Source organism: Scaptodrosophila lebanonensis, unplaced genomic scaffold (assembly GCF_003285725.1).
Source record: "Scaptodrosophila lebanonensis strain 11010-0011.00,11010-0021.00 unplaced genomic scaffold, SlebRS2 tig00000001-arrow-pilon, whole genome shotgun sequence".
NCBI classification, from domain to species: Eukaryota; Metazoa; Arthropoda; class Insecta; order Diptera; family Drosophilidae; genus Scaptodrosophila; species Scaptodrosophila lebanonensis.
In genome coordinates, this window is record NW_022060529.1 from 2,005,958 (window position 1) to 2,018,686 (window position 12,729).

General features: G+C 36.5%; 1 protein-coding gene across 1 annotated transcript; it reads right to left on the reverse strand.

Moving 5' to 3' along the window:
• Positions 1-8,502: 8,502 nt before the first annotated feature.
• LOC115634526 (probable serine protease EDA2) lies at positions 8,503-10,199 on the reverse strand. The gene is made up of 7 exons (XM_030532331.1): positions 10,056-10,199; positions 9,818-9,999; positions 9,527-9,762; positions 9,265-9,466; positions 9,052-9,200; positions 8,693-8,980; positions 8,503-8,627 (listed from the first exon to the last, which is right to left on the reverse strand). Exons 1-7 carry the CDS (start codon positions 10,197-10,199, stop codon positions 8,518-8,520), a joined length of 1,311 nt encoding a protein of 436 aa, XP_030388191.1. The 3' UTR covers positions 8,503-8,517.
• Positions 10,200-12,729: the final 2,530 nt, after the last annotated feature.

The following is a 12,729-nucleotide window of genomic DNA, read 5'->3' on the forward strand; positions in this document are numbered from 1 at the left end:
CTCCAAAAACCAACAGCCGGCAGCGGCGAGCAAAGAGAACGTTGCAGATACTTCGATGCGTACGAGGGAGCGGAGCGGAGGGGAGCGGAGCAGAGCAGAGAAGATGACGACAGTGGCACACAAAACAATTCTTAAGCCGGGCACGTACTGAAGGTCCAAATATTGTAAGTGATTTGGTGAAGTTGGTAAAAAAAGTTTGCTTGGCTTGCGAATCATGTGCGTGTGTGTGCGTCTCTCCGTGAGTGTGTGTGTGTGTGTGTGATAAAGGTGTACAACGTGCTTGTAATGCACGAGACAGTGCGCCTAATTTGCCACAGTTACTTTTGCCCACTCTGTCCCCCATCCCCTCTCCCCCCCACACCGTCCTCCAGGATCAAACACCCCTTCTTTTTCTTCATACTCGTATGTTAGCGTGCGTACCATTTTCACTTTGAACTCAAATGCAAAAGTCGGTTTGGTCATTAGCCAAGCAATTTTCAAATGTCATTTGCCAACCCACCACGCCCATTCCATTACAAGCACCCATCGTCCACCAAACCCCCACCCCCTCCAACCCCTCCAACCAGTCCACTGTTAGGCGCTCGTTCAATGCAATTAGTGCGCAGAGTTCGCGCAAATAACTTTTTGACTTTGGCGCATAAAATTCAATGAAAATACCATTATTCGGAGCAATGCAATGCGGCTACGTCGAAATGTATACAAAAACAACAAAGAGCGAGGACGAAAAAACCGCAACGATTTGTAGTTGGGCTCGAGTGTAAATTGTAATTGGTGTAATGTGCGCAGATAATGTTTATTGTGTGTGTGTGTGTGTGTGTTGTGCACCATCCATGGCCATGAGGGGGACATGCACTCAATGCAGTCGAATAGAGTTGCCTGATTTTAATAGCAATAAGAGCGATATGCGAGCCTTCGTTGGTCAGCTAATGAGCTGCATATGACTGTTGTTGTTGCAATGGAAATGCTGCTGCTAAAGTGTTGACATTGTTGCCCAAATTTTTTTTCCATTTACTTTATACAGCAATATCGGAACGAATTTTGTTCTGCTTTTATGCAAATTTGTAGGCAATGTTGAACCTTTTGTTCATTCATGTGCTGCTGTAAGGAATTTACTAAAAAGCTCTTTTCAATTAGAAGCATAGTTCATTAAACTCAAATATTAATGCGAGCCGTTATTAGCTTTTAGTCTCACACTATTAACTTTCTTAAAGAAACGGAAAACTCTTATAATCAATATATACAAACGTGATGAAAAATAAAGTTTATTTGGATTCCACACAACATCGCAATAAAGTCAGTAATCATTAATAACAAATCGTACCTTCATTAAGGAACTTAGAAAAGCCAATATTATATTTTGTAATACTCCTCTTAAAAGTTAGGTTAATACACAATGCTACACATTGAAAATTAAATGATTTTTGTTAATAATAAGCTAATAAGCTAATTTTCATATGATTCGCTGACAATTGACAATAAAGGAACAAAATTATTTCACTTGAGCTTTCATCTCTCTAGATATTACCGAACATAGTTTATAGAGTGCATATTTTTCTTCTCATACCATACAATATTACCAAACATAGTTTATAGAGTGCATATTTTTCTTCTTCGAATTCTCAGGCTATAGGATTTTCACAAATACTCGAATGCAATTATTTAATAAACAAAAAAAGTAATCTTTGAAAAAAATATTGTTGGCAATGTTTTAATCCGATATTCTTAACTAATTTCACAATAATTCTGCATTTTTAAAATTAATATTAATAATGAATCAAACAAATGTTTGAAAACGGTTATGGCAAAAGAACAAAACAAAAACAAATCAGACATCAACAATACCGATAGCGATTCCATATTCTACCTATTCTAGTATGAATTGATAGTTGAGAGGCTCTTTCAAATTGTTGCCAACTACATTTGCACTTTGTTCTCGCATTAGCCGGTGGCTGCTTTAGATACGTATGTACATACTACGAGTATAGCAGAATGTATTAGATTTCCTGATTCAAGCCAAAAAACCACAGTCGCTATCCAATGCAAAATCTCACATAATTGGCGAGCGAACTGCAATTGGGGCGCACAATGTCTGGCCATTGCTGTGAAGCCAACAAATTAAGATGTCGGCGATAGACAAATTACGAATACGCAACGTGGTGTTCATATAAATTGGAAAGCATTTAACGTTGTTTAGATTGCAGAGAGTTTGATTTGATTGTCTGTATGCAGTGTAGATTGTTAAGAGCAATACTCGTATATTTATTATAATTTGTTGGAATAGCAACTCCTTTTAGCATCTGCCTTGGACGGGATTGCAGCTCGTCAATGAACAGCGACAAGTTCAGACTTAATTGTCTTAATTAGCTTTGTCTGCACTAAATTACTATAATTAACTGGTGCACATGATTAGTTTATTTATGGGTGCAGCTACAACTACTGTTGTTGTTGTCCATAGCAATACCAATTTACCAACACCTGCAGTGTATTCTATATGGCACATGTACCATCGCATTGCAGCCAGACGACACTAGTGTTAATTGCATTAGTTTGGCGTTGCTATAGAGTCATTAAAATCAAATCGATAAGTTACGTGTCGTGTGTAGGTGTCGACAAAAACTAAATTAAATACTTTGTTGAACATCTTTTGCGACAAAGTTCAAAGTGCTCAGCGTTTTAATTAAGCGAGTAAAGTTATTTATGTGCAATTGTTGTCATCAGCAGACCAGACCTATTGAGTTTTATAAAGAAAAAATAGATACGTATATATGTAGGTATCTATTTTATGTCCGCAGGAATAAAGAGCACAATAAGTATTTTTGTATATATATTTTTTACGAACATATTCTGTGCAAAAGTTTTTAATAAATAAGTAGCAGGATAGTGAAGCGCAGCCACATGTAGCGTTAAACTATTTTTTGCTTCTTGTTTTTCAAAATAGAAACAGCAGAAGCACAATGCTATACATACGTACAAGTATGTGTGTATGCATGTATCTACTTGTATGTATATGTATGCAAAGCAAAAGGGTTACCAGCTGGATGCAAGTCATCAGCAGTCATCAGCAGCGGCCATGCACACTGCATGTGGTCGATGCTTGCGCTCATTAATTCTGCTAGCGTTCCCATTTACTCGGGGACTGCAAGTAAATGCCAGAAGTCACATAAATCACACAAAACTCTGGCAATAATTTAAAGCGCGTGGCAAAAAGCACGAAACCGCATCGAATGGCGAATGGGGGCAGAGGAAAAATGAAGTGAAACACGTTCGAGCAACTTCGAACAGCATCTTTATTCAGTATTTTATGCGATTTGCTGCACGAATGCAATCCAAAACCATTTCTGGAAGCACATTTATCTTCACCTGGCCGTTAGTATTTGAAATATCTGTGCAATAGAAGAACGTGTAGAGATAAGTGATAAACAAAATAGGCAACAAGGCATGGCAACAGCATTCTCCACGCTTTGACAATTTCAACACATAAAAAAAAGGAAAAACAATATGTACTATTTATAATCCCAAAATAAATTGATGTGAAAGAATGATATAAAATGGTGATATGAAAAGGCATTTTTAGTTTAGCAGTGCAATTCAAAAATCTAAAAAAATTTGAAAATGAAGAAATTTGATAAATATTTAACCATTTTCCAATTGTTCCGTAATCTTGAAAATATGAAGAGTATAAATTTCTTGGAAAAGATTATTTGGAATGTATGTTGTTAAGCTTTTGAATTTTTTTTTCATCTATTTGATGAGTTTTTTGATATCTTAAAATATATAATATTCTATATATATATATATAGAATACACAAAAATTTTTGAAACTCCATCTTACTTATCTAAAATACTCACTTTTTCAACCCACAAGGAGCATAAAAAGAACTTCGCATAGACAGTGTTCTATGATGTTTTAAGTCATTCTTGCTAATACAAATGTTCTCCGGTGTGTATCTCCAATTGCTAGTGTTAGGCGACTTCGTTTTCCATTGAATTACTCATAGTGTGCTTTTTCCCCATCCTGTGTAGGTTGGCGGCCCTCCGAGTTGTACTTAGGTTGTGATTTTTGGTGACAGTCTAGGCATCCTAATGTCCTCGTTCATCGCATCCAGTCTTCAGTCTTCAGCTTACATTGGTTAATTAATTTTTTGGATTTTCTGCTGTTGGTCTGCTTTAATGACTGTTTGAATGGCGCTTATTAGATGCTCATCATAGAAAAAAGATTATGGAATAAAGGCAAGTTAAAAGGAAAATTAAAATAAATTGTACTGTATAGGTTTGGTCGAAATAATAAAAGTTATAATCAAGTTGGCAAATTTTTTTCTCTCTGCAGAATTTGTGCAAGTCCTTGCAATGCACTCAGGTAACCTGTCAGTGGCAAGTCATTTGTTGAGCGCCTGTGCACGAGCCACAACGACAACAACAACTGTGATTGAGCAACTTTATCATACAAGAAAGTCATTTGCCAAGCTGACACCTAAAACTGATTAAAATATCAGCGCCACATGCCATAACATATACAGCATATGTGCGTGTTTGTGTGCATGCGCAGTCATTTTGTTTTGTTTTAATTGCTAAACATTGTCAACACAGATTTGCATATTTCGTGGTCGGCACAATGCACAATCACCCACACACACACACACACACACGCACACACACACACACACACATAAATGTACACTCATACACACACGAAGAGCAGACATCCGCTGACAGCGTTATTAGTTGGTCCGGCCAACGTAACGAAAATTGTTGTTTTTTCTTTTGCATAAAATATTCATGGTGGCCGAATATTTTTTATCAAAACATAATAAACAAATTTGCATGTTGCGCTGCAGTCGTTACTTCTTGTTTTTATAATTTTTACACTGGTCTGCGTCTCATTGTCAACTGCTCAACTTATTTGATTAAATGCATATGCTTATTATTGTTTTGTGAGTTATGTGGATGGACCTTTAGCCTTTTGGATGAAATTTAAAATTACGTTCCACGCTCGACTCCACAAGAATATATTTGATATATAAATATTCATATGTTTGCGTTTTTGAAATTATTCGCAATTTACTTTACTTACTTTTTAGTGCTATTATTTGCAAGTGTTTTAAATATTTTGCCAAAGGCAGCAGATTTTTTTAAAATTAAAAATAAAGTCGAAGCTGGCTTTGGTGAAAGTACTTTAGCTGGTTACCCCAATTATAATTTATTTAAAATAAAGCGTTTGCTTAGAGTATCGAACATTAAATACTCTTTTGAAATACTCGCTCGACTTTTCTTGTTATACCCTGTACCCAAAGGGTACTCTCAACACAACTTGGATTTATCGGTTTTACATGTAAGATAGTATTTTATTTTTATTTATGCCCTAATATATATTCCTATTGGTTTGGTGTAAACTGATTTATTATTTTCATATTAAAAAAAAAATAATATAGAAAAATGGAAGGAAAATAAAACCACGGGACTATTTTAAATATTGCCACAAAATTTGATCGGTTGAGCGGTTTCGGAGTCTACATGCATACTTCCATTTTTATATGAGTATATATAGATTATATTATAGATATAGATATAGTGTATATATAGATTTAATATTTTATAAAACGTTCATTTATTTTGAAAATTAATTTTATCAAATACAGAATTTTGAATTCTTCGGTTTGCCAACCTTTAACGTCCACGAAGTTTTGTTGCAGTTCGTGTTATTATATTGTTTCATTTGCTCACACAAATCGGCATGGTCTGTTTAATACTTATTATATTTTGAAAGGGTAAAAACAGCACACAAATGCTGATCCTTCCCATGCTGATGTAGTCCCAAGCGCAATAATCATACGCCATGTTGTCCCTTGTACCATCAGCTGCTTATGTGAGCTTTTCAATTTGTTTTGTTTTCCAGCACACTCACTCACGCACACATACACACATACACACATACACACATACACATATGCACATATTCATATATACGCATGCTCAGACATAAAAATAGCAAGTTTTGCCAGAGCTGCCATGGCCATTTGAGCTAAATTTTATATATTTTCGCATTGTAACGGTTATCACAACAAGCTACGAAGCAACCTAAAAGCGGGCAAATAAGCTGGAGCGAGAGTCAGCGAGCGGTCCCCCTTTTACTTTCATCATCAACAGCAAGACGCGTGCTGTTGGCTCTTGGTCGTTGGTTGTTGGCTCTTGGATGTTGCCTGCTGACTATTACAGTTGGCCTTAATAACAACACTTGTCGTAATATCCATTTTATGTTTGGGGTGGGGTTGCTGGGAAATCGTTTTTATGACACGCACCCGACGTTGTCGCCGGTCTTGGTCGTGTATGTGTGTGTGTGTGTGTGTGTGTGTGAGATAAAGAATTGATTTTATAGCGTCAAACATGCGATTATGAGAGCAAAGACACACTCAGGCATGTTGGCATATCAAGCCAAAGGGTGCCACCTAGTCCAGTGCGGGTGTCAGAGCAATAAAAACTTTGCACAGCTTTTTGGCTTTGTTCAACTAGCAACAATGCTGTACAAAAAAAAAGAAAAGAAAAGAAAAGTCTCATATACTCGTATATATTTAATATCCAACGAAAAAACAGCAAACACTTTGCGCAGTTTTGTCATTGCTACGAGCTTGTGCAGCAATAAAATAATATTTATGACAAGTGGCAGGGTCTTTGGCTTGAGGCTTTGGGCCTGGGCCTGGGCCTTGAATTGGTGCTCACTTTTCATAAATCAACTAAATAGCGTGCACAGCGGGTGTCGCTCGTCGTAGGCGCTGTGACTAATTACCCCTGCCCCTCTCATATCGCCATAAAGCAATTAAAAGTTACGCAGAAATAAATGTAGAAATTAGAAGTCGACGCTGGGTTAATGTGCTTAGAGAAGGCAGAAAATTATTCAACTGGAAGGTGGTACAAAGAGCAGACATCTTTTTTCTTTAGATTCCCTATAATTTTCTTATGCATTTTAAAGTTTAATAAATTACAATTACAAATGTACACAGCTTTGAGAATGTTTCTTTGCCTTTTTAGTTTACATAAATACATGTAGTATTTGTTCGTATGGCACCTGAATTTTAAAGTACACCGAATTCTGTCTTTTTTACACGATTTTGATATAAGACGGTTTGAAAATTAAAAATTGCATATATATTTCTTTAGAGATAAGGAACCAATCACTTATTTTTGCATATGATCAATGTTTTTTTCGCGGTTGTTTCTGGAACAAATCTACCGTGTAAAAACAGAATTAGGTGTAGTCCAGCCTGTATCAAAAGTTGCAATATATCGGTGTGCACGTTGTTAATGCGCAAATATATTGTTTTCAATACATAATCAAACAATTGGTTAGGATTTCAAACTCATTCTTATTTTATTTTCCAAAATACAGGTCATTAATACGTTTTCGTTGCTTATGTACTAGATATTTTCTTCATCGGGGGCTTTTGCTGATCATTTTCAATTTCTTATATTGGGAATTATATGGGCTAAAGGAAGGGTACATGTACAATTAAACCATAATTTCTATCCTATTTATCTAATGGGGGATCAAACTTCACATAAACTATCCCCAACAAAGTTCTAAAAAATCGCAAGTGTAACACTATTTTTGCTACATTTATTTATCCAAGTATATAATCCAATACAGATTTAACACTTTCATGGCCAAATTGGTTAAATAAAAATATTGTTTCTAAAACAGATCGTTTCTGAGGCATTTATATGTACTTTAGTTGTCCATTCGCGCTGGTTTTAAAAAACTCTTTCTGTGCATTATTGAAAATAGTTATAATTTAAACAAGAAAGGAATGCTAAAGTCGAGCATTCTCAACTCTTAAATACCCTGTACCACCCCACAAAAAAGTAATTAAATTAATTAATTAATTAAATTTAATTAATTAACTAAATTAATTTAATTAATTAACTAAATTAAATATAAAATATTCCATGCATGCATACATACATTTACATTTACATCAGAATCGTGCCTTATGCGTGTTTGTGTACTTGTACATATGTATGTATGTGTGCATTGGGCCTGGTTATATGGCTATAACATTCTTTCCGATCATTCTATCATAATGAGACTTGGTATACGGTTATATAATAACGGTCTCAGGAGAATCTGTATACCAAGTTTGGTTATTCTAGCTCTTATACTTTCGGAGATCCTTGCGTTCATACAGACAGACAGACGGACAGACGGACAGACAGACGGACAGACGGACAGACGGACATGGCTATATCGACTCGGCTTGTCATGCTGATCAAGAATATATATACTTTGTGGGGTCTACCAAGCCTCCTTCTGTGTGTTCCATGTGCACTCGCACAAAACTAATATACCCTTGTACCCTTTTGGGTACAGGGTATAAAAAAAATCGACACAAAGCATACTGGTCGACATAGGTATAAACACCATATCCCTATCCATATTAAATGAATCAGTGCTTCTAAGCCCGATATTAATTTAAATAAGAGATAGGGAATAAGTATATTTCAAACATCTATAAATACAAATTGAAATTAGGCGTTGATCCAACTTCGTATCAAATCGATGCCCTTTTGTTTAGCAGCTTTTGTTGCTGGCCAATCTTTTTCGCTTCTAACGCGCATCTCGTGACAGTGACCGATTCCTGTAATCAGGCATGAAACAATGCAGGGAATTGTGTGATGGGGAGAGATAAAAAGTAACGCTCACCTGGTATAATAGTAGCACGCTCATCGTGTATGCCAGTTAGTCGCCATGGATCTAGATCTGAAAATGTATAGTAGGCATTTTGAATTCCTGGCTGATAGCCACCAAACTTGACATTCATCTCATCAATTTTCGAGTTAACATAGTCTATTGTGTATTTGGGACCAAACTCCTTCCTACATCTGTCAACTTGTTTTGTGAAGGGCGATTTGTTGCCAAAAGGCTGATGCATTGACGAAGTAGTCTGAAAGTTGCCAAATCCATTGCACTGCTGATATAACCATTGACGTCCTGCAGTGGATAATTAAATCAATTGCTCATACTTGTAAGTGTTTATAATACACAGAATATGCTGGACTTACCGAAAGATTCGTGATTTATTTTTGTACCATTGTATGATCCCATTTCAGGGATTTTTCCGAGTTCTTTGGTTAGGTATGTAGCCATTCCAACAAGATCATTATTATCAAACGACACCAATGTCTTACAAAATTTATCCAGATAAGTGCGGCTGAAAGCAATGAGAGTGTTTCAATTAGTTTGGCGCCATTACTTTAGTAGTTTATGCCTCTTACTTTCGATGTTGTATGTTGACGGCTGTTACCATATCAATTTCTTCGAGGCCTTTAGTTATATTTTTGGCTTTCAAATCACGCAAAATGTGGTTATCCTTCAATTTCTTCAACTTGAGGTAGGTGAGGGTTGTGTTTTCTATGCGATCATAGCAGGGGTCACCTCCAACAATACGAAGTGCCTTGCCAATGCTAACATTACCATCTAAAAGGTATAGTTTCTATTCTGCACGGAATATACTAATAGTATGTCCAATGTAATCACCTGAATAGTCCAATCTATACCAAACCGGTGCGCCAGCCGCCCAAATGCCGGCAGCTAGGTCGGGGTACTCCCTTTTGAAATAGATGGACATGGTTCCGGCATAGGAGCAGCCAAAAAGTACAACTTTCGCGTTTTGCATGCCTGGTATTGTTTTCCGTTTGTGTCGAATGAAGTGTGCCAAGTCCGCCAGCGCCTGTTTAATATCTAAATACTTTAGATTCTCCACAGACCAATTGCTGTGAAAAATGTAGTTAGATTTAATGATGGGACACAGGTTTTCACTGAACTTACGGTCTTGGCTGACTTTTCCCGTAATAACGATGCTCGGTGCAAGCAGAATAGGCATTAAACTCCTTGACGAGCTCATAGTACAGTCCTATCAATACGTCCTTATACGTAACTTCCCATTCACCACCAACATTAATAAATAATGGCCCTCCCGGCTTATAGTAACGATCGCTGGCCAGGTACCGCTGCAAACAAGCAGAAAATGATTAAACAAATTTAATAATAGAGGGTCCATTAATACCATTTTCCAAGTGCGTGTGTCGCTTTTATTGAAATGATCCAATTTCTGTCGAATCCATAGTGGTTTTTCTTTAAAGGTCGCATCCAGTGGTACATTTTGGACTAATTGTATAATGCCAAAAATCAAATATAACTGAATCTGCATGTTGACAGTTATACGTTCACTGTTGAAAGTCTATTTGAAGTGAGAAACAGGCTATGAGGTGCTACGTTTAAATACAATGAACGGCCGTATCCAAACGACTTAAAGAGCGTAAACTTCTTGTAGTCGTAATATCAGAAGTCGTGACATTTTATGCTGTTTCAAACCAATTACGAATGGCGAATTATGCAAGTTGGACTTAAAGGTTAAGTACCAGCTTTGAACTCTACGAGCTTAAAATAAAACGGAGAGAAAAAGCTTTATTTATACTCTGTACATACAATGTGCAAGAGTATATTAGGTTTGCGGGAAATGAAAAATGTAACAGGCAGAAGGAGGCGTGACGGACCCCACAAAGTATATATATTCTTGATCAGCATGACAAGACGAGTCGATCTATGTCTGTCTGTCCGGATGCACACCTGGACCTCAGAGACTATAATTACTATATTTCCCTATCCCCCCCTTCCTCCATTGGGGGATTTTCCGATTTTCCGTTCGTATAATCACCTATATCTCGGAGACTATACGACCTAGGTACACCAAATTTTAGTCCCAGATGCCGTATGTGAAAATGCAGAAAATGTGTATTTTGGAATTTCCTTCCCTCCCCTCGCAATCACTGATTTTTACCTCCCATATTTCTTGGAGTTTTTCATTGAAATTCGGAAAATATTTCCAGTTATTTATTATTATGAGTCCGTATGCCAAGTTTCATAATGACAGGCCGATTAAACAGGAAGTTATAGCCATATCTGTATATATGACCAAGCAGTGCCCGCAGCTGTTGTTGTTGCTGCTTTGCACAGGCACACGAGACAAACACAGACATATTTATTCAACACATAAGTACAGAGTATTTCAAAGTCGGGACACCCAACTTTAGTTTCTCCACTTGTTTTTAATAACAGCTTATTTACATAAATAGTAGGAATGGCTCGTTTGATGTCCGTACCGTTCAATGGATGTTCATTTTCTCGTCCTGTGAAAACTTATAAAATGTGGTCTTCTGCTTATTGTATACCTTCAGAAATGAACATACTTCAAATACAAGAAATAGGCCTTCTGCCATTTGCATACATTTAGAAATTAAAATAACATATAATCTGAAGTCGAGTTGGTGCTTTGCCTCAGAATCAAGGTAAATATAATAAATGGCAATCTAATTAGTTAGTTGTCAACCAATTTCCATTTAATTACACTGATAATTTCCAATTACAAAATAATAATTAACATGACTGATAACAAATTATCTTTTAATTTTAAACTGCAACTATGGGTAAAATATTTTGAAAAAATTTAAAACAATTTAATTTTAAAATTTAAATTTTTTTTGGCTGCTGTTTATGATAACTAGAAATACTTGTACCCTTTTTACAATATTTTATGGCTTAATAAGTAAACACAGGATATAATAAATTTTAATGCCAGCCCAGAGGCTGCTAAGCCGCGTTCTTCAACGGCCTCAAATGACAGATTAGCGCAGATATTTAGTTTAATGTGGACCACGTTGTCCCCTCAAACCTGCCACAGCCAGGTGCTGCAAACAAGGGGTCGGGAAAGCCGCTTACGTATTTGTTTAGAGTCTATTATGTTTAAGCTGAGCACTCCAATACCTTGGGCAATGGAGTGTGTGCAGAGCTGCCTACTTGCTGGACCGAGTCTCGTTGAAGTTGCTTCAGTTGGGGCTGCCTCGGCGCTTATACGAGTATTGTCCATTAAACACCAAGTCATAACGAGCGCAGGCGCTGGCACGGAAATGGGTTAACTATGTATGTATATAAGTAGTATGTACATGTATATGTGGGAGTGTAACGTGTTAGGGCTTGTAGTTTATGTAATAAAAGTAAATAGGCGATAAATGGTGACTTCAAACTGCGTCTATCAGCACACACTTTCATTTCGATACGTGCACGAGTTGCACGAAGTTGAGCTCGTTGCTTTTGTTGTTGGACGCTGCTTTGTTTTTAAACTAGCACATAACTATAACAATAATTACAATAGCAGCACTGACAGTCAGTTGGCAGACTGTTGTTGATAAGCATTATAAATTGGGGATATGCCCGAATGGGTTTTAGTTGGAACTTACGTTTTATAAGAAGTAACTGCAAAAGGGACAACAAATAACAGACAGAACATATTTGGAATGAATCATTAGTGGGTGTGTAAAGAAATCTATTTTTTTGATTAGTTAACTTTAATTATGGTGAAATCTTTCACTCAGGCGGACAGTTTTGCTAGAACATTCCTTCGGTTGTAGTAAGCATTTAAGTATTCCTAGCTTGGGTAAGTGTCTGGCCAAGAGGGTTTTCACTGTAGTTCTAATTCATAAGTAATTGGTCAAATTGGATGCTTGAACTTTATATGATAATGAGATTCCTCTCTAAAAACACTAGTTAATTATTAAAATGTCGATTCATTTCTGGCATTCAATAAGTAAAAATTCTGTATTCCTTAAATTTTATATTATTTATTTTTTGATTGCATTTTAAACAAAACTTAGACAGCTAAGAGTTTGTAGACATATTGTACG

Excerpts from the sequence above, each read along its gene's own strand:
- LOC115634526 (XM_030532331.1), bottom strand. The coding sequence starts at position 10,199 with ATGCAGATTCAGTTATATTTGATTTTTGGCATTATACAATTAGTCCAA. Across the intron at positions 9,467-9,526 it reads GTATAGATTGGACTATTCAG|ATGGTAATGTTAGCATTGGC; the intron begins GTGATTACATTG and ends TATACCTTTTAG. Across the intron at positions 9,201-9,264 it reads GTCAACATACAACATCGAAA|CCGCACTTATCTGGATAAAT; the intron begins GTAAGAGGCATA and ends CATTGCTTTCAG.